This window comes from Melitaea cinxia, chromosome Z, assembly GCF_905220565.1.
Source record: "Melitaea cinxia chromosome Z, ilMelCinx1.1, whole genome shotgun sequence".
NCBI classification, from domain to species: Eukaryota; Metazoa; Arthropoda; class Insecta; order Lepidoptera; family Nymphalidae; genus Melitaea; species Melitaea cinxia.
Window position 1 is genome coordinate 14,748,779 of NC_059424.1, and position 23,618 is coordinate 14,772,396.

Sequence of the window (23,618 nt, forward strand, 5' to 3'; positions counted from 1 at the left end):
TCTTAGTATTATTAATTTCTTCTCCTTTCTCATTTCAAAATAAAATATTTTGCACTACCAAAGTTTTATTTCTTATTTGGTTTTGTCCCATAACTAATACTTTTTATATATCTATTCCTTAATATATTATAATTTACAGAATATGTTTAGTACAAAAATTATAACAAAAAATGGAAAAGTTAAGATTCAATGTTTATATATTTAAACATCATATTATATTAAAATCGGTAGTGAGAATATTATGACTCTTTTAGGAATTATAAGGCTTATCAATTACAACTTAAAAGTAGCTTATTTAAAGCAATGTACTTACTCTATCCAAAACACCTTAGCATGCCATTGTATGGATGGTGCGTTACTGTTATTGTCACCCATGGTGTCTTGAATATCTTGCTACATCAACTATTACAGTTGTCTTTAAATAAAACAGCTGGCTATTGAGGATCCTAAATAGAAATTTTATTTGTACATAATGTTGAATGACAGAAAAAGAACAAATTAATATTGTGTAAAATTGAAACTAAAAATAATAAAAATAGGCCTTTATTAAAAAATATACATATTTCACTCTCCTAAAAGTAAAAACAATCATATAAACAAAAGTATCTTATATCCTATATGCAATGTTGTACATCTGGTAAATAAGTAGATGCAAAAATATTATTCTTATATGTCAAAATCATAATTGAAACGGTCATTTCAAAAACCTCGTAAGTCACTCAATTAGAATTTTTTAGAAATCAATAAAAACTGTTTCATACACAATCATATGAGTTTTAAAGGACTTTCTTATGTCTAATTTATTATTTGAGTGGTAAAAAAAAAATTAAAATAGCAAATAACCTTTACAGTTTATTAAGAAAAATAATGAAAAAAAAAAACATGTTATTTTAGCAAGAAATAGGGTTAGTAGTATATAATTTATCCAAAAAAAAATCGTAGTAATCATAATTTTTATTGCTTATTATTGAGAATTACAATTAAAAATAATCTTATTAACATTTTACATATATTAATTTGTCATGATTTTTTAACCGACTTCAAAAAAAGAGGAGGTTACTCAAATTGACTATTTTTAATGTATGTTTGGGGATAACTTCCTCGTTTATGAACCGATTTTGATAATTCTTATTTTGCTTGAAAAGAGATATCCCAAGGGTGGTACCATAATAAGTAAACCAGGAATTGATGACGGAATCCCAGATAAATCAAGGGTAACCCTCGAAAATCGTAGTGCATTTCTTAATTTTTTTCGTCTACTTACGTTGTATTACTTGTCGATGTAATTGAAGTCGGTTTTTTTCATTTGTGAGCAAACACAATTAAAAAACTTTATGGTACATAGACATATTCTCCATCATTCTCATCTGGTTTATCTTCAACATTTGCATTTGATCAGCTAAAAATGTTGTTACAAAATGCCATATGCTCTTCCAGAAAGAATGCTATCTTGAACTTGTTTTAAATCGTCTATTTTGTATTGTTGGGCACTTTCAAATCATAGGCTTTGGATGATGGAAGTGAAACAGAAGTTGTAATTATTTTTTATTAACTAGAATGAATGTTTAATCAATCCATCAATATATTTCTCAGCTAGTGGCTATGATAGTTCCTTTTCGAACTGAATCATACTGAAAACTCGTGTATCTCAAGGGAGCGAATAACCCTTTCTGGCCCTTCGGGGCAATTTTTGTTCATAAGATTCAGTGGATAAAATTTTTTTTTTGTACAAATTTGGTCACCAGTTCTTAAATTCCAAAACATACTCAGTTTTTAGCTCTGTGACTGTAAATTTTGAGCTGGAATTCGAAATCAAATCAATGTATTCTCAGGGGACATAAATACAATCATGCTTTCAAACATTTTTTTTATGACTCCAAAATAAATTTCATTTATTAAAAACAAATGACCACGTGTATGAAAATACTGACAAACTTTTTCAAATCTAAAGAGTCAGTAAAAACCAACAAAAATCTTCACAATGTATTATTTTTATTTTGACCAGGGCAGCTATAGACAAAAAAGATATTAATACTTAATACCTATGCATCAATATTGAACAAAGCTCGTTTTCGTGATACATGTAAAATGTCAAAAGCAAATTTAAAACATTCAACTTAGTCATAAACTACTCCTGCCATATAGTAGTGCATGCAAATACTTCTTAAGTCACTGACTAATGTTGTTAAGCAATGAACAACTTTCACACGGTATTATTGGAAGAGGAATGAATGTATTGAATAACGTGGTTTTTACCCAGAATATGCATCTACCTTTAAGGAACCATTTTCAGCAAAAAATGATGTTGAAAAAAAAATTACTTAAGAGGTTTTTGAAATGACCGATTCTATTATTAGCTTTACTAACGCCTAGTTTTGGTTCAATTTCTAATAACAAAATATTTCCACGAATGAGATCAATTATTTTTTTAATCACAAGTGTGGGTTAACACAAACAAATATTACTTACAAAATTATTAATCTTAGATACAAAGTATCTTTGAATCTAGGTTTGTGATTTTCTCGATCAGTTTTGTTTATTATTTTATCTTATGGATGATACTTACTAATAATCAATAAATTTAAGACAGATCTCAAAAATTTCGTGTTGCAGTAGATTTTAAAAAAGCAAACATTTAAAAACAAGTAAGCATAGTAAAATAATTTAAAATAATTCGGTAAATATTTCTTGAAATTCCTTCGTATTGAGTTATTCTAAATTTTGAGTTAGTACAAAAAAAAAATATTTTATGAACTTCGTTTTGGGGTTACCATCTGTCAAACTTAACGCGCGGTTAACATGAAATCAACTAGTCAATGCCTAACGGCCTGAGTAAAAACTAATGATAAAACCCAAAATAATGCTTTTTTGAGCTAGATAATAACTTTCATTCCGTATATTTTTAAATTCATCTCGTACTTCTCGTAGTACTAACTTTGACGAGATTTTTTTTTAATAATTACAGATTGTAAAAATTCATGCATATACTTTTTTTTTTCAAATATAATGAGATGCTATTAGATATATTATGTCTGAAGATATTATTCTTGGACAGATATATCAGTTCTGATTAATAATGGTAATTTTCACAGAGCCGTACCTCTTTTGACCCTAGTTAGAAAATACCACAATACTTTAACAACTACAAACTAGGGAACCATAAATTTAATGTTAGCAGTTTGTTACCTAAGCTTGACGCTCAATGTATCGTAAGAATGGAATGCACGATGATTACTTAAAGATAACTTACTATTTACGATAATCAGTAATAGGCAGGTAGTTACTACTGGCATGTCTCTCTGTTGTATTGAGCCGAAGGACATCATTTACAGAATAAAGCGTGAAAGGTACATTGTAGAAATTAAAATCCAACATGAAGAAGCTCTTTTTGCAGTAAATAAAAAAGCTAGCTCAATGATGTTTATGTGCCAATCTGCAGTGATGCAGCATGGTGGATTGAGCTCCGATCCTTCTTCTACATGGAGAAAAAGGCCTATACCCAGCATTTCGATGTTACAGGCTGAATACAAGAGTTTTAGTAGGAGATGTATTTTTAAATGGATAAATAACACTAAGAAAGTAAAGGGTTTAAGAGTAAAGAACTCTCTGACCATTTTTGGTCATTAGTTAGAAAACTTTCTAACATCGATTCATCGCCCATAGTAAAAGACCATTCTAAGAGGTAGGTAGCAAAAATTCCAAATAAGAGTTTGCTAAAAAAGTTACCATGTCAAACTAGTAAAACTAAAACAAGACGGGTTCTCGAACTGCTGTGTTTTTCAAATAAATGCCACAGTTAACCTTTGTTTTAGTATCGCAAAGACTGACAGTCTTTTAAATTATTTGGATTAAATTCACTTTACAGTTTTTGTATACCACTTTGGGGGTGCGAGAAACAGGTTGTAATGTTCCTCATTCACCATCGCAAATGGAAGATCCTCCGTTGTAGTCTGGTTCTTGTATATATATTCAAACGCTCTGTATACGTCATTTTTCTCTAGTTTATGTCGCGAGATAGATGCCGCCACACCACCCTATGGCAAATATCTCATAAACCTGATAAAAACTTAGACAAATGTAGAGCAAACTCTCATACAGAGTTATGAGAATTTGGTCAGCTTTTGTCCATGTTTTTATGAGGTTTATGAGATTTTTTCCATAGGGCAGTTGCTTACGCATCAGTTACAAAAGGACCAGAGGCGAAACAGGAATCTTCTTTTCTTCACTTGAGGCCATATCATTAAGTGTAACCTAATAAGTAAGAATTGAAAAAGTGACACTGTTCTTCTAGAGTACAGTAACAAGCTTACATCATAAAGCAACGACTTCTTCTTCTTCGGCTTGTAATTGTAATATTATCCCTAATTGCATGTTGTCATTGTCTACCTTCTAACGCTCTTCACTTTGCTTGATCTTGTGCATCACTAGGTTTTAGATGATTGGCTCTCATAATACACTTAACGACGTCTAGCCATCATTTTCTTGTTTTTTCCAGGGATAGGGATATTCTTGATACTTTCTTCCAACACAGTCCTCAAACCGACATTGCTATCGCACCGGAATCGCCGCTGCTGGAGCTTATCTGTTATGTCACAGATCCCGATACTGATTGAATGAAGTTGACTATTCAACAACTCACGTTACGCCGTACATCCATCTCAACATTTTCATCTCCGTGACCTGAAACTCATGAGTGTGCCGAAATAGTGCTGGCCAACACTCGCTGCCGTATCAGTCGAAAAACACACTTTTATAACTGTCCCTTGAGCTTAACGGGTATTCTGTAGCAGCAGATCTGACCTGTGACCTCTCGCTATTTGACCCAAACAGCGCTTATCTGAGCTTGAACATCGGTACTGATACTCCTGGATAGTGCAGGATTCATCCAAGATTTCTGACTTCCTCAGTCTTAACGGCTGAGTCATACCCTATTTGCGTAGTCTAGATATCGTAAAGAAATGTGTGCAGTGGAAACGAACATTTTATTTAACTTAACTCTTTCTTTCTTTCATTTGATATTTAATATTTGGAAATTTGTTAAAGCGACCTATGACCTATTATTTATACCAAAAATAAGCGGCCATTTTAACTTAATTTCCCGCCATAACGGTTATTGCACCCGAAAACGTAACGAGTTGCTAAAATAGCCGATATTTTTCATGTAGAGAATTCTCTTCATTCACATCATTGTTCTTAAGTTATAAAACACAAGGTTCAGAATGATATGACAAATTGGTGTACCCATGATGTGACGACATACATAAAAATAATCACATGTCAATACGCATGTCGTGTGTCGATATACACGCCGCATGTCAAGACACCCGTATTAGCATTTAGCCAAGATCGGCAGGAAAATTGTGAAAAATGGACCAGGAAAATACTGCTATAAACATTAACAATATATTTTGTATGTAGGTACAATATGGTCGATATACTCATATCGACGTTTCATTGTAGTTTTCACTTATTATTATTTTCAGATTGGAAATTTCACGTGTATACAAAACTAAACAAGGAAGCAAAAAAGGAAGATATAGAGATACTTAAATAGGCAGCCACACATTTCGTTCTGATATTTTTCGTAAAACAGCTAAGCCATTCAATAGCGCGAAGAAAAAAAGAAATCATAATATATTTTTAGGATACTTGGGAGGTCAACATGTTCTTAAAGTTATAAATATATTTTAAATTTACTAAATCATAAAAAAAATATTTTGAAAATCTTTATTTCCATTTTTTACACATAAAGAATTGTTTTCAATATTTCTTATAATAATAATATTTTTATATAATCCTAATTTCATTAAACATACATGTCTAAGATTATTTTTAGCAGAATTAATTAAACTTAGTTAATGCTAATAAACATTAATTTAAAAACAAAATATCAAATTATTTACACAACAATGTCATTTATGAAATTAATATAAAATTTAAAATTATATTATAACAATACAATTTCTTATGATCATAATAAGCAGTAAAATAAAGCTATAAACTTTGAAGTGACAAAAGTCACTTATTATACATATATTATCAAAATTAAATAATAAAACCTATTAATGTTTTTGCAGGGCCTGCTCTAATGATTGATATTTAAGAACAAATTGCAAATATAGTTTTACAATCTTATATGTATAAAATATACAGAGAGAAACAAGTGAGAAATACTTACTGTAAACATTTAAATGCAACATATTTAGTTGCAATGTTTTAAATAGACACAAGAAAAGTAATATTCTTTTTTCTAACAAGTAATAAAGTTAATGAATGTTAACACAACATTGTGTTTTCTCACAACATGCTAAGAAACATTACTGTACGAGTTTGACAAGATGAATACTTTACTTGTGGATTATAATAACATTAAATTTGTCATGTAATACTCACAACAGCGATTAATATGAATATTGATAAATATTTCACAAAAATGCTATAACTCTACAGACAACATAAATTATTTTTAATAACAATTGTCACATCGATAATATTTGTAAAATTGGTTCCTCACGTCATAGGGAGGAGGATAATAATTTTAAAGCCAGGAAGGTCGATTTATGGCATCATATGGTTGTCGAACTCCCAGTGGAGTTGTATAGGCTGATGGGTAAAGGCCCATAATTTGAGCTCCAGTCTGTCGATGCAGTTCCTCTTGATAGCGTTGCAAGTACTGTTGATATAATGGTGAAGACTGCTCTGCGCTCACAAATGGGTAGCCAGCACGAACCTGTGAATGCCCTATAAACGGAAATGAACTTGTACTGTGATTTGAATTTTGATGTGCTGGTTTTACCAATTTTTCTACATTTGCTTCATTGCTTCTTTGTTGATGAGCCACAGCTGCCGCCATGTAGTTAGCGGCCATTAGTTGATTTGTACTATTTCTAAAGTCCTCTATTGTAAAGCCGCCATTATCGCCGTACATTCCTCCTAGGCCCATGTTAGTGGAAGTTCCAAAGTTAAAGGGATTTCCTGGCATCATACTTGTTTTGACTGATGTCAAAACGTCGCTACTGCAGGTAGATGTATGGTAGGGTTGTCCAATTGTTGTTGCAGACTGTTTTATGTCTGATGTTCTCTTTCTCTTATTCTTCTTTGAATCCATTTGCGTACTCGCAATACTCACAGGACTTTTATAAGCACTATTATCTTTATTTATAGCAGTGATTGATGGTTGAGAATATACACTGACTGAAGTACTAACTGGATGTGATTCCGAACTTATACTTTTGTTAAACATTTGTGCCATTTGGAAAGTTTTGTCATGATACAGTGAACTTGTGCTATTTGCAAAGCTTGTTAAATATCTTTCATCATTTGAATATCGCTCTAGCATTTGAGGAATATTTGGTAAATTCCGCAAAGTTTCAATTGGAAGCGAGGAATGCGTACTATATGGCGTTTTGTAAGGTAAAGATGAAACCAAAGGGTGATTTTGAACGTGTTTTTCTGATTTTTGCGACTTAGGTATCATATCCATATTTTTTGGGAGATTGCTCTCACTAACAGTTGTGTTTACGCTGGTGGGATCGCATTTTAAAAGATTTCGTGGATTAGGTATCCTTAATTCTGCTGAAAGGCTTGGTTGAATATCTTGGCTTCGTGTAATGCTTGTTCGGGGTACTACACTATAGTTGTTAAATTGTTGATGTTGTACATTTTTGTTATAGTTAATAGCAGTAGCATTTGAATCACTTGTTTTTAATTTGTCATCACTTGTGGCTGTATAACCATTAGAAGAATAATCGGATGGTAGTATATCCGGTTTACGTATTTGGCCCATCTTCCAATTGCCATAATCAATAGCTGCTGTGGATGTGGAGGTATTACAGGAGTAGAGTTTTTTATTAGCAAGTTCAATGTCATTCAGAGAGAAATTGCTTATATGCTGTCCTGGTGGTAATGTATCATACTGATTATGGTGTGCAAGCGGTATGGTTTGATTAATATTAATATCAGCATGGGGTCTTTCGTGAGTATGAGCTGGTGTTAAATTGCAAGTAACAGGCGGTTTAGTTATGGGTTTTGGTAATTGTTGATTATTTATGCCTAAATTAATAGCAATTGCTTCTATCTCATATCCCTTTTGCTGTAGATTTATATTAGGTTTCGTTTCTCGGTTAACAAATTCCACACTATTTGTGTCTCCATTCGTTTTTTTTTCTTCGTTATTCATGTAACCCATATTTATCATATCTATGTTGTCTTTTTTTTTCGAATTTTCAGATTTCGTTAGATCTATGTGAATAGGCTCTTTTTTATAGTCACGTAATAAATCGTTACTTTCGTAGGAAACATTTTCTCTAGGTTCTGACATGCGTCTTTCAGAGTAATCAAGAGTATTATTTTTATCACGAATGTTATTTAATTTTAATATTTCCGATTTTTCACTTAAAGCTAAAGCTATATTATCTACTGAACTCGGTGGTATTGTTTGCACTGGACGTAAATTAGAAGAATGCGCAGTTTTAATAAATTCACTTTTTGTCGTTGAAGACTGTGTAGCTTCTTTTTCTTCAGAGACATTTTTTGAAGATAACGAGGTTTCAGGCTCACTGTATGTACGCTTTTTGACTGGAAATAATGTTGTCTTTGAGTCTGGTGGAAGTTGCCCTGCATTTGGTGGTTGCGGCTGTGTAATAGTAGGCTCTGGAGATACTTGAGGTTGGGAATAACTTGTTTGTGTGGATGGATATGGTGATGGCGTTGGTGAAAAAGGTCCATTAAAATGAGTTGTTTGAAAATTATCAGGACCTAATTGTGTGTAGTCGTCATGAATTCGAGCAGGTTTACTGACTAGAGGTGCTTTAGATGAGTCGTAATAAGGCGGAGCATTTTGGCCATATGTTGGCAAAAGGCTTGTGTTGTGATCAATAAAATAATTAGGCGTTGATGAACCAGTGGCACTGTTTGAAGCATACACGTGTTGGGAATACGGTGAGTAAGGAGACTGCGGCGCATCCCTAGGACTACAACTTTTCTCAGGACTACTTTTAAGAGAAGTAGTGTCTTGGTAAAATCCAGCACGTACAGTGCCATTAATAATTGGATAAGTAATTTTCTGGAAATCATCTGTCCTTGGAGAAGCAGGCGAACGTAAGAGTGGTGAAGTGTGAGACATTTGATGTCTAGGTGAGTCTAAGTCTTGACTAAATGATGATCTTTCAGAAATTGAACTTCCTGTGCTGGTTCTTCGTTGTCGTGGCGTTGCAGTAACACTCGGGTGTGGGCTATCTCCTCCATCAAGAATTGGAGAGTTAAGATCATTTGGAGAGTCATATTTAGCGGTTGTATTCTGTGGACTCGTTGTTTTGGTGTCAGTGTTAGCATTTTCCAGAGCTTTATCGTCAATTTCTGTTTCATCAATTTTCTTTTTAATATTATTTGAAGCATTTGTAGTTTTTGGTGCACCAAAAGCTTTAAACCAAGCACTAAGATTTGGAGTCGCTTTTTCTTGACTTGGTTTCATTATAGGCAAAAGATCTGTTTCTACTTCAGCATCTTTTTTAGTTGGAGCGATTTTCTCTTCTGATTTATTTTGAACCACTGTCTCGTTCTTTTTAATGTCTTTTACAGGATCTTTAGCTTTTTTAATTTCTTTTGGCTTATCACTTTTTATATCTCCATTTTTAAAGTTGTGATCATTTCCAAGAGAAAACTCAACACATGGTAAAACAGAACCTAAACTGAGTTTAGGACTACATTCATCTAATTTTGTTATATCACGAGCTTTACTAAGTGGACCAAGAGTGGAGACTTCCTCAGTTCTGTCAGTATTTTTGTTACTTATATTAGTTAACAAATTACCCTTGCTTTTTCCGGGCTGTAATCTATCAATAGTTCTTTGAATTTCTCTCCGTTTTAAAATTTTTGGTTCACGAGATGACGGTCGTTTACGAGACAATTCTTTTCGAGATAAAATCGGTTTTTCACCTTGCGATGATTCATCATCTAACCTACTGTTATCTTGTTCTTCTGTTGAGATAGTTTGAGCAGGGCTATCACAAGGCGAACTAGCTGCTGATCCTTTGGGTGCTTCATCAAGCCATTTACTTATATCTTTAACGGCTTGTTCTAATGCTTCAGAAGCAGATGCATTTTTAGCTGAACTCTTCTTAACTTTTTTATTAGAAGATTTCTCCTTAACACTGTCGATAGTATCGTCATCTGAGAAGTCATCATCATCGTCTCTATTCTTATTTTTACTTTCCTTATACTTGGCACTGTTTGACCCTCCTGGTGCAAAAAGACTATTGAAAAGTGAAGACTCTTTATACTTTTCATTTTTTGCCTTTAGTTTCTCAATTGTTTCCCTTAATTTTTGATTTTTATCCTTTTCTGGTAAATTTAAAGTTTGTTTCTGTTTATCAACTTTTTGTTTATAGTCAAAAAGGGATTCCCACGCATCCTTAGCAGCATGTCGTCTTCTTTCTTTAATTTTATCATATTTATCCTTTAAAAAGTCTGGATCGGTAAGTTTATCACTTGGTTCGGGTCTATCTAGATCTGTAGGGGATGGCGATGGAGTGTGTATGGACGGCAGGGGACTTGCACTTCTACTTCTGTTTGAACTTTCTAAAGATTCTTGAGATATACTTCTTTTTATTTCTTCAGGTGGTTCAACATCATGGTGCTTATTTTTCTTTTTCGACCTTTTTGATTTTTTTCCTTCTTTGTCTTTGTTTTTACCATGTTTTTGTTTTTTACTGTGTCTTTTAGAGTCAGATTTATTTTTTTTGTGATTTTTGGAATGTTTACCATGACGATGACCTTTACGTTTTTTCTTTACTTTATCGTGTTTGCTTTTGTGAGATTCTTTACTTATTTCAACTTCAGGTTCTTCACATTCTTCTTCAATCGGCGTTTCATGTTCCTCTTCTGGTTTTATTTCTGATGTACTTGATTGAGCTTCAACTGCAACATTACATGAAATTTTAGATAAAGGAAATTTACTTAGCAAGCTATAATACATAAGCATTTCAACCAAACCTTAAACTATTATAATTATTAAAAAAAGTAAATTGAACGAATTCTCAAGCATGATCAAGAAATTGAACGTTAGTTACTTCTTATATTTTCTCTGTACATGAAACAGTATCAAAATTCTGAATAAAAAAAGACTGAAAACATACCTGGATCAGATTGTGATTTTCGTTTTTTCCTTTGTTGACGTGTTGGAGATTCACTACTTTTTAATTTATGTTTGCGTGACGGCGTCGGTAATTGATATTCTACAGCAATTTCTTCATCAGAGGAAGAAAGCCGATGTATATATTTCTCCGTTAGTCTATCAAATGCGACTTGTAAGTTATCTACCATAATCGTATACTCTGAAAAAAATTTAAGTAAATTTAAGTCAGGTAATGAATATATTTTATTGATTTTAAATAACATCGTTATTTTTATTACTAATATTATTTAAAACGGGATATTTACCACGTCTTTATTTTTATTTTGCGGAGCAAACAGTATAAGGAGGTAGTCTGGTTGTTGAGGAGTTGACGGCATTAGAAGTGTGGACACTTCAACATCTACTCGTAAACTTCAGTCTCGTGAAGAAAACATTCGTAGATAATGTCGAAATATCGAACTCCGCAAAATAATTATAAAAAAAATGGTAAATATCCCACTTTAAATTATTTTAGTATATTTTTTTGATTTATTTTAAATAAAATTTAAAAAATTAAGTTTAAATAAATAACATTAGACTAAAACTAAATACAACTAACCATTGTCTTGTCCATTGTATAATCGGCAGTTGTTTACAATTAGCTTAAAATCAGCCTTAAACATAGAAAAATCTGTGTAATATCCACTGTCTAGACGTTCCTCCATTTTACGGAGATCCATTGGGCGCCGAATTACGGCATAGTAATTAGGAGCATACTCCTCTTCCACGGGGTCCATAAACGGCCATGCATCTTCATGTGCTGTGAGTTGTTCCAGCACTTTGTACATATCAGTTTGGACATCTTCTTCAGTTTGACTGAAACTAAAAATAAATTGAACTCTCCGTGTTCATAAAAGGTGTACTTAACTTTTTTTAAATAACTAAATGTTATAGTTAAGAAATATTTGAAGTATATAGCTTTGTTTTAAAAGACGTAGATAAGATAAAAATTATTAAAATTTTACTAACATTTTAAAAATATATCATCAAGAAATATCACTCATACATAGACAGATAATAGTTATAAAATATTTGCATTTTTATAGTGTACGGGAGTACTATTAACATATTTTGTCATGACCTTTAGCCAATGGTGATTGTTTATATTTAACTTAACATTATCAATCCTTTCTGTGCCCAACCATAACTTTTGTCACAGTTTGAATAAAAGTTTACAAATCAATTTTACTTAGCACTAAACAATAATTTTTAGGCTAGTGTAAAATTATAACAAGCTAGGTGTGATGACTGGTATATTTCTTTTGATCAAACCTATTTTGAAATATTACACATATGCTACGTTACTCAACATTAATGTTTCTATAACATAGTACCTATATTATTTTAATATCAAATCAACAAGAATGATCACAAAAATTTAATACTGCATGTTGTAATAAAGAAATTAATATTTATTTGTATAATTTTATCTTATAAATAAAAAATAAGTGCTATATATAATTACTAGCTGACCTGGCGAACTTCGTATCGCCTTATATTTTTTTTTCTTAAATATAATAATGATATATATTAATATGCTAAGGTTTAAGATGTTTCCCTCCCTTTTTTGTAAAACCTCACAATAACTCACACAAGACGGCTTAAATTTGAAACAGCGTCAACATGATTGACGGTCGGTAATTTTTTTATTGTTCAATTTCAAATCAACTCACATATAGTAATACTTTTTTGTAATTTTATAAAGTGATAATTATTATACTTATTTAGTGCAAATTATTCGCACGGGTATAGCTAGCATATATCAAAATAAAATATAGCCCTATCTTTCAAGTTAGATTAAACTGCACATGGTGTGCAAATGTGAATAAAATCGGTTTAGTAGTAGGAGTCTATCGCAGACAAACAACGTGACGCGTAATTTATATATATTAAGATATTTAAAAAATTAAATAAAATTATTAATTGCTGTGTGGTTACAGCATTAAAGAATATAGCCACCCCCTCTCTTCCCTTGACTGTCTTAAGACGCGACGAAAGAATAACACAGTTCCACTACCACCTTGGAACTTAAAAAGCCAAGCGATGGTGGGATAGCCATCCAACTACTAGCTTTGAAATACAAAGGCCGAAGACGGGCAGCAACGTCTTCGGTGACAAAGCCAGCCCTGCGGTCACCAACCTGCCTGCCCAGCGTGATGACTATGGGCAAAACACATGAGTTCACGCCATTTTTGGCTCGAACTTTTAGAGGCCTATGTCCAGTAGTGGACTGCGATAGGCTGATGTGATTGTGATTGAAGTACAATTATAATTATTTTTTTAAATATTTAAATTAATTATTCCAATATGTATATTTTTTGAAATAGCAAAATAATTGAAAAAAAAAGAAAAAAAAATTGCAACTGAAAACACATTACAACTTTATATCCATCCGATGCGGGTGAATGCGATCGGTTTGCTTCGTAGCAGCAGCAGGTATATCACCTATTGCACGCGTAATCATAATCGCAAACATGGACACAAGCAACTCATGCCGATCGTTGTCTTCAGTTGAGTGTGTTATTTAGATGTAGTTTCAAATTTATAACAAATGTCGGCGATAAAATGTAAACGGTAAAATTTTATTATAAACTTATGGCGTACCTTGTAATAATAAAATAAACATACCAACATTGTAATTGTTCAATAAATAAATCTTTGTCTGCGACGACATAATTTAACGTCAAGCGTAGCAAGTTAATAAGCAAAATCAAACACTATTCTTACATTTGTGACGTCTTGAGTTTCCGTCGGGTACTGTTGACCGGCTCATCGTTGTCTGGTATAACTATTTGGCCAGTGGCAGCTGCTAGTGAGTTATTAGTTTTTCTTCCGGTTTTAACAATAGGCTCTGGTGGCGGCTCGCCTTTATCGGTAGCAGATGAGTTTTTTGATTTCTTTTCTCGCGATCTGGATGGTCTAGTGACTTTCTGAGGCATTTCTTCTTGATCACTAGATGAACTGTCTGAAGAATCTGATGTTTCAGATTTTGATCTAAAAATATATTCAAATATTAAATAAAAACTAATATATACTTGATTAACCATAACAGTATTATTATACACCTCCAAGAGGCTGTGCTTTATTGTCACAAAATGAAAAGTACGGGAAAGACTTATTCTTAAACCTCTACATTTTTAAAACAATGCATTAATATGCTATAAAATACACACTTTTATACAGAATACACATCAAACTATAAATTAAATAGCATTTGAAGACTTTTTGAATAATATTATAGTAAAAAAATCGATTAAATAAATATTATGTTGGACATCAAATTTTGGACGCACACATGATAGCAAAATAACGTGAGAACCACTTGAGATATTTTTTTTTATTGTCAGGAAACTATAAACTAAGAAAAGAAGAATTGAATGTGAATGAATCAGAGCCACTTGTAATTATCTAAGCCAATTCAATTAATTGAACTTATCATCGTTGTAGTTCCTAAACAACCAGGCGTTGCTATGTATAAGCTACAAGCATCGTGTTAAAGGGAACCCACAAGGAGGAGTACGTGGAGGCATACACTTTTGGATTGTCCAAACATTTACATTTTATTTTTTTACAATATGACTAACAAACAAAAAATGGTATGAAAAAGGCAAGATTTTTTTTGTTTCACTATTTAGTAAACATAGTTAAACTCAAATATTATTTTAATAACAATTACAAAAATGTGACGAATTATTTTCGATTAATTCTGAGAGGTTCTGTACTTTTTTGTGTTACTTCGTAACTTTTTACTCGGTGTACCGATTTTGACGATTCTTTATACAATCGAAAGCTATAGTCTGTTTTTTTTAACAAACGAGTACTGAGTAAGTCTCTCGCTCACTTTTCCATACTGACAGAGTGAGATGGGTCACTGGGGCCAACACCCTTTTTTTTATTCTGAAATCGTAAGGGCTCCTTCATATTGAATTATATTAAAATTGAATGACTTTTATAAATAAATAAATAACAATAAAACATTATTGATATATAGTATAAAATATATTGCACATGAACTTATTAATAATAAAATTGTTATATAATTCTTGTAATCTTATAAACTATCGTCATCTTCTGATGAACTGCTCTAACATATTTCCTACATGATTGTCAACTTAGTAAATTTTTGTTTCAAACAAAGGTTTATATCACACGATTGACAAATGATGACCATTCTTGGCTACTTTACACTTTAGCTACTCCTTCGAACAAAATTATTTGAATTTCATCAATTTCTCAACTTTTGTTACTTTCTGCCCAATGCCCTTTACTTGAGCTCAAAAAAGCTCAATTGGGTTGAGCTCACGATGAAGGGACGATGAAGTCTTAGCCATCTCGTCTACGACAAATTTTTCAAAGCGATCTATGCTTTGCTAAACTAAATCCTAAAGTTGCATCTTTAGTAGCCATTCAGTAATGTCTTGTTTGCGAAATGAAGTTGTAGGTTCTTTGTCAAATTTTCGAGGATGATACGATGCATTATCTAAAATAATAACTGCATTTTCATCCAATTTTGGTAAATCGTCTTGGAACCAATTTCAAACACTTAGGCGTCTATTTATTGGTGGTAGTCACCAGTTTTATTACATCTATACTATTATAAAGCTGAAGAGATTGTTTGTTTGAACGCGCTAATTTCAGAAACTAATGGTCCGATTTGAAAAATTATTTTAGTGTTAGCTAGCCCATTTATCGAATCACGCTAAAACCAAAAAGAGCGAAGCACCAATGAAGAATGTTTCAAAATCGGGGGTTCTTTTTTCCTTTGGAGAGCTTCCGCTGCGTGCGCTGTGAAAACAGTTAAAGTTTCGCAAAAATTATATATGACGGAATTGATTCTCTTTAAAAGTTCTAAAAAAGTCCGCAACAGCATATATCTATCTTTTAAGGTTGGCTCACTAATAACCCTTTTTTATGCTAACCAAGTTTGTTCTAAAATAGTGCATTATTTGCGAAGATGTTTTTATTAACATGATTCATCACAAGTATTTAATTTAAAACAAAAAATCCCTTTACATAATTCGATTTCAATGAGTATCTCAGGAGATATCGCAGTTTTAAAATAACATCGCAGCAAAATAATGATCAAGTATTGCGCGCGCCTCTGTTCCACGCGGACGAAGTCGCGCGCAGAAGCTAGTACAAAATATTTCAATCCTCCTATAAATCTATTAATACTGCCAATATTTACAATTATAATCCGCTTGCCTTTTCCTGCAATAATAATAAAGTATCCGTCAGTGAAATAATGTTTGTTATAATGACTGTATATAACGTGTTTTTATAGCATGTGTAGAATTATTTATAAAAAAAAAAAAAAAAAAAAAAAAACTAACTGACCCCGCGAACGTTGTTTTGCCATATATATTAATAAGTCCCTTAACCCCTCCCCCCCCTATAGCTTACGGGTATAAAAAATAGATGTTGGCCGATTCTCAGACCTACCACATATGCACACAAAATTTCATAATAATCAGCCGTTTCGGAGGAGTATGGTAACTAACATTGTGACACGAGAATTTTATATACAAGATATAAAAAAAGACAATACAAAATTAAACACAATAATAAATATATTACCTGACAGATTTTCCAATCCAGTTGATAGCCTACCTAGGAATGCAGATCTCGATGTAGTCACTGTATTATCAACCTAGACTTTGTTTATGTATTATCCACGTATCATCTAAATAACATATAAAAGTTCCATTTTGTCTGTCTACCTTTACTTCAGCTAAATATTGTCGTTGCCATAGAACTATTTCCGGCCTTTCTATTAAAATACTATTTCTACCTCTTTTATTATAGGAAAAAGCCAAATTTTTAGAGCTTCGTAGAATGTCGATTTATACGTGAAAAAATCAGAATCTTGCTTTATTATATTTAGGATTGTATCTAATCTCTATCTAATTGTACGCATTTCATTTTGAAAAAAAAAAAAAAAAATGTGCACAAATTTCGAAGAACGTATTTGGTAAAATCATCATAATTATTTGTTTATTATTATACAAGCGATATATTATTATTCAAGCGATTTCTTTTCTTTTTCGGTGTTTTTTCTAAAAATCTTAAAAAAAAAATTATTATTAATTAATTCATCTATTTATAATAAATAATTATAATATTATAATGTTATTTTCAATTAAGTAAAAATGTTTAACTTGTTACACTGTAGAGACATAAATTCCTATTGAACTTGATATTATCTAGGCAATTTTACTTTGTTATCTATTACAATCAGAATTTTTAAGTGATTTAAATAAATTGTATAGGGGTGTGGGGGTTTGTATAAGGGTGCTAAGTATGCTTAATGTAAGTAAACATATCCTCCACGACGTCTGGTTTACCCACTAAAACACGTAGCTACGCACAGGTAGTCGCTGAGTCAACTGAGTGTGCAACGAACTACAGTTTATGTAAAACTGACTTTTTTTTTATTGCGTGGACAAATAACAACGCAAACAAAATTTTCGGTACTCATTTTAATTTGCTCGAGGTGAGACGAGTACTATTATGAGTTTTCTAATAAGACTTGTTCATTTGATTATTTCTTCTACTAGCTACGTCGTATTACTTTTCGACATAAATTAAATTAGTGTATATAGATACCTCGTCTCCTGTATTATTATAAACGTATTGATACGAATATGTGACCATACGTAATACGGATTAACACAACAAGTCTTCAATTATTATGCAAAACTAGATTTATGCGTTTGGTAAATTAGTGAAATTTGAGAGTTATTAAAAAATTATGGCTATGATGTACATAGCCCGTGATTAAATTATGGGAGGTTAATTTTTTGTTATTTCTGACTCTACCTTGATTCCGGTGCTGCGGGAAGTGCACTCATGCTCCGTTCCGCGACTTTCACACGTTATTTTCGGACAAATTTTCGTAAAAACGATCTCTACTGCAAGATCATACGATACGAAATTCAGAATCGAATACAAAGTTGCTATAATGTATGTGATAACCAGGAACTTCGAACAAACGGCAACTTTCAAAATAACTATGGAAAATCTGGGTTAAACGATCTCGTAACTTGAAAATCCTGATTAGTACTGGTTAGTGAGTAAACAAGGGTTCGAGCGAAGTCGGGAATGAAAGTGAGAAGACCTTCGTTCTTTAAATATGCTAATCTATGAAATTTACATCAGGTATATTTTACAGGTGACCCGTGACTGAAGACGTTTGCAACATTAGATTGTTTTTAATCAACTGAGGTAGGGCGCAACAGAAAAAAATTCTGCTCGAATATGGAGCAGCCCGACTAGGGAAGTACCTCGACCTTACAGTAGATCACAGCTAATAATACTGCTTTCAAGCAGTGTTGTGTACCTGTTGGTGAGTAAGATGACCAGAGCTCCTGGGGGAAATCGGGTATAGGGTCGGCAGCGCGCCTGCGATGCTTCTGGTGATGCAGACGTCTAAGCTACGGTAATCGCTTATCATCAGGTGAGCCGTAGGCTTGTTTGCCGACTTAGTGATATAAAAAAAATACCAAAATTGACCTGGTACAACCCACGCATTTTCTGAAGTTCTAGGATAAACTTTAATTGAATTCTCAATTACGACATGTATTTTCATAAAATATCATCGTTGTGTTTTAAAAACGAAGTAAATTATACACATGAATTAGTATAAAATTTATTTTTCGGCATTAATAAAATGCCACATGAAATTATGTGAAATACAAGGTAACAAAGACATTAACTAAACTTGTTCTAGAAATCTTCCAAAATTTACAGGCTATTTCATCAACTTAATTACATACCTTATTGTTTATTGGTTAAAATCACTCCTACTATACTATCTATACTCTCAAATAATACAAATACACATTAAAGTTTTTGGTATGGTACACAGTTTACAGTAGTGAAATGAATGTGCTAAGAGAAAATTAAAGAACTATTCCATGTCCATATGATGACACAATCTACAAATATAATTATATATATAAAAAATATTGTAAGAAGTACAAGTCTTTTCATGAAAGACATTTATTAATTATTAAAAAATCAATAATAAGGGTCTTTATGAGAGCACTAGAAACCAAAAAGACATGCTCAAACTTAACAGACAAAAGAATAAAGATCAATGCGGATACCAAGTTCTATGTTCACTATGGATGTAATTGAAACCCAAGATTTAACTCAGTTGTTTTTTACATACAGACTATATTATATTGCAAGTTAGTATACTTCCTATTGTACTGGTTTTATACTATTAGTTTGATATGTATTTTGTTTGTTACTTTAGACAAGAAATGAGCAAGATTAGACATTAACGAGTGGTGTTTGAGTTGTTCCTAAGAATGGGTATATTGTATTCTCATTTTATTACTTATCAATGTAAATTTAATACAGCTTTTTGTGAGAAAAAATAAATTATATACGAGCACTGAGTATAATATGCAGTTCAAATAAAAAAAATTAAGTAATGAATCAAGGTTCTTAATCTTTTATCTACTTATTTATAAGAAATACTTCTTCAACCACATTTTCAAACCAAAAAAAGTTTGAAAACAACCCTTAAATTAAATTAATGAATTTCTATTCAAATGGTGGAAAAACAGAAATTAACTAAGAAAAATATAATTTGCTTAAATTGGAGAGCCCATGCTGATAATTTTACTAATGAAGGATAATCCTTCATTAGTAAAATGATAATCAATAAACAATAAATCAAATTTTTAGCAAACAACATCAAAAAAGATGATATTTACTACAGTAATTTGTTAGATATATAATATACTAGGTTTGGAATCATTTTAGAATTGATTTAGGCATTAAATACCTCAGTTGTTCACGTCGCTTTGCTCTATTATCTCGCGCGGCAGACGGTGATTCCTTGCTGTCTTCGTCCTTAGAGTCATAAACACTCTGTTTGCTGTCTTCCTCCTTCTGCTTGATCTTCTGCAGCACGCGACTCGACGTACGACGGGGTGCGAGTTCTAGTAACCTTTAATGTTATGGTTTTTAAAATATTACCGTTTGTTTTCTCATTCAACAAAGCAAGTTTATTTAAAATAAACAATTGAGAGCTATTTGACATTTATGTTAATAATTTTCAAATAGGTCCAAAATGCTTTTTTTTTTTTTTACATAATGCAAATAATTACCACCAATTTAATTTATTTTTGTATTTGTGTTTATCAGGGTAACTGTAGTAAAAAAAAAGAAATTAAAGAAAGAGCTAAAATATTCACAAAAAAAAAATAGGTGTTATAAAGTTTGCTAGTCGGCTAGATTATAATAAATTTCGCAGTCGCAAATGTCACAGATGTAAATTTACACTAGTTTTCAATAATTACAGAAAAATGTTTAATTTTATTTCTTATTTCTAATGTTTCCACAAAGCATCAAATAACATGAAGTGAAATTCTTTTATGGCTATTAATATCAATTGACTTGCAAAGCTTTTTTAAAGGAAAGATAAGAAAAATTTAATTTCTAAACATTGTCCATTTATTTAAGCATATTATTACTATTAAAAACATTCAAAAAATTTAATGTGCTTTAGAAAAATGAATATTTAACTATATTTAATTAGAAAGAATAGAATATTAAAAATGCAATGAACTTCGCAGCAAATTATATAAAACTTAATACTATGCTCAGCTAAACTGCAAAATTTATGCACAAATATACTATTTTTACATTTTATTAACTAGTCAATTTAATAATGTTAAGTTCAAAAGAAATAAATTTGAAAATATGAACAGTGGTATATTTTTATTTTTAATACAAGACCCTCGCTAAATATTTTTGAATCTTTAGCTATCGAGATAATAACCATTATTGCAAGCTAAAGCTCCCTAGTGGTCATGTACCGATCCCAAGATATTGACATCGTAGGGCTAGGGCGTCAATTCCTAATCCACACAACACACTATGTGATGACACATATAAAATGTCTGCCTAATACCTATTTAATTATCTAGTGATTATAATAAATATAATGATATTGAAACATCGACAAACACGCTGTACTTTATATATAATACTCGTATAAATTTATTGAACAATAATAAAAAATTGATCCATAGCTGTGACTATTGTAAGCGCGCCATCCCATCGCTCCAAATGCAACAATGTAACTATACTTATAAATATTATAAAGGAAACCTGTTATTGGCCTTATTTGTTGTGTAATTTGGTTATAGTATGTATTAACTGAAACGCTGTTGGTTTTCTTAATAAATAAATAAATACATCAGAAATTTCTACTAAGTTTACAATATGAATCATTGAAACATTCGCATTGTGCTAAATTAATAATAACAATTAATAGTAGACAAAACAAATTGCAGTTGTATTTCAAGTAACAAAGTTCAAATCCCAATACTTCAAGCTCAAACAAATATATAGCTTTAATAAGAAACTAACCTTTTCCTTTGTAAGCGCTCCTTTTCTTCAAATAGCCTTGGAATTTCTGGTAGAAAATTCTGTGAGAGTGACCTATAAAGTTCCCTTTCAACTTTGGTGGAAGCATCGCAGAACTTCTCTGTCAGGTGGGTCCAATCTTCTTCCGTAAAACACACCACTTGCCAAACACGATCTGTATCTTCGTCGTCAAGCCAATCATCTCCATAAAACCACCCTCTCTTTCTGCTCTCTTCTTTTTTCTTTTTCTTATTTTTGGCCCTCGATTTCTTTATAATATCCTCTCTATACAATCTTGTGCCATAAAAATACCAATAAGCTGAATCATTGTTGTCCCATCTGCAAATATTTAATATTAATATTATTATTGAAAATTCTTATAAAAATTGAATATTTCCATAGTAATAGAAAAAGTGATAATAACAAAAGTTAGGCAATAATAAAACATTATTACACTATACATGCAGGCTCTATTTACTAAAGCAGTGTTACTGTTGTAAGATTGTAAATACTTAATAATTGACTAAAGTTTAAATGATAATTTCATAAAAAAAACTGTGTAAAGAATGACATTTGAGAATTAATTATACATTTCATTTCTTGATACAAAATTTTAATCATTGTAGATGTTTTAGCTGAATACAAAAAAATGAATAGTTTACAATCAACCATTTCTTTATGTAATGTCAAAAGTATACAGAAATTCATTAATTAAAGTTGAAATTTATTTTAATTAACTGTTTATAATACCATTCATTTAAAATTTCCAAACTGAATTGCAAAATTTTAGCTTAAGTTCAGTACAAGTATTGATGACAAGTACAAAATCAATACTTCCAACAATACTCTATAAATAGAACCGTATAGTGCCATCTGTTATCAGGTGTAAATAATTAAGTTTTTATTATAAATACAGTAAATTGCTTACCCTAGAGGCTCAACACGTAGACTTTCAGCTTCCAAGTTCTTAAACAAGTCAAATACATCTTCAGCATCTAAGCGAAAATCACATAATGCATACAATATCTCAACTTTTGTCCGAAGAGGCAAAAATTGAAAATCAATGTCAGTATTGAAAGGGTTGTATCGTCCATGCTCTTGACATTTTCTCCTAAACAGACGCCTCAAATACATCTGAAAATTAATTATGCAGATGAGATAAAGAAATTAATCTAAGGTTTATTTATTAGTAAACATTTAATACCTGATAATTAAAAGCCGAGATGTCATTGTTGCCTAAGCAACCGTTCAAGAGTCGTACTATCAGTTCAGTCAAAAGAGAATTACCAGTTTCTTCTGTGCCATCTGTCAGAAGAGCTTCTTCTAATTCCTAAAACACCAATAACAACTGCGTTACACACTTTTTCATGCAAGTCAAAACCACACTTAATGAACAAATCTCATGTTACTAACTTCGATGTCAAAATCCAGAAGATTGAACGCAGTCCTGAATAAGGAACAAAAGTATGCAATGCTGGGGACTTCCCACCATGATTGAATGTCTAAAAACCGTGAGAAATTCATTCAGACATCACTTTCATGGATACTGGCCTGGAGAAAAACGCCTACTGGTTCTTCCAATTCACTGAAACACACCTAAACTATCTATATAATACGAAAAGATAACCTAAAATCTCAATAATCCACTACTATTATTTAACTATAATGCTGAATAAATACCCATGTTAAAACACTTCCGAAAAAAATATTAATTTAACAGCCGATTACGTTTTTAATAATCGCGAAAAAACTCTATGTGCGTTGTGTATCAGAACACAAACGCCATAACAGTTTACAAAATGAACAACTGAACAACTTTTATAAAAAAATATTTTTTAATCCAGTTTGATTAGCCAAACTAATTTATTATTAAATAATTTGGTAATAAATTATTATTAAAAATTTAGTTATATACTGTAGATAATGCTTTTCTAAAAGTTTTGAAATAAAAACGTAAGAAAACGTTACTACTTTCAACGGAAGTTTATTCGGCCATTACTTTTTTTATCCGTTGCTGTTGCGTTGCTCTATTTATTTTCATATAGATAGGTATCTATGC

At 31.6% G+C, this 23,618-nt stretch overlaps 1 protein-coding gene across 1 annotated transcript; it reads right to left on the minus strand.

Moving 5' to 3' along the window:
* Window positions 1–6,538: 6,538 nt before the first annotated feature.
* LOC123668847 lies at window positions 6,539–23,362 on the minus strand. Its single transcript, XM_045602537.1, has 10 exons — window positions 23,240–23,362; window positions 22,973–23,155; window positions 22,764–22,889; window positions 22,488–22,693; window positions 21,563–21,898; window positions 19,971–20,135; window positions 13,901–14,167; window positions 11,733–11,995; window positions 11,136–11,333; window positions 6,539–10,917 (listed from the first exon to the last, which is right to left on the minus strand). The coding sequence occupies exons 2-10, from the start codon at window positions 23,081–23,083 to the stop codon at window positions 6,539–6,541; spliced, it is 6,051 nt and encodes a 2,016-aa protein (XP_045458493.1). The 5' UTR covers window positions 23,084–23,155; window positions 23,240–23,362.
* Window positions 23,363–23,618: the final 256 nt, after the last annotated feature.

Bases quoted from the DNA above. Each gene is read 5' to 3' on its own strand.
- LOC123668847 (XM_045602537.1), bottom strand. From the start codon at position 23,083: ATGAATTTCTCACGGTTTTTAGACATTCAATCATGGTGGGAAGTCCCC. The intron at 22,694-22,763 runs GTATTAAATGTT...ATTAATTTTCAG, and splicing joins TCTCGGCTTTTAATTATCAG to ATGTATTTGAGGCGTCTGTT. The intron at 10,918-11,135 runs GTATGTTTTCAG...GTAATGTTGCAG, and splicing joins AAAATCACAATCTGATCCAG to TTGAAGCTCAATCAAGTACA.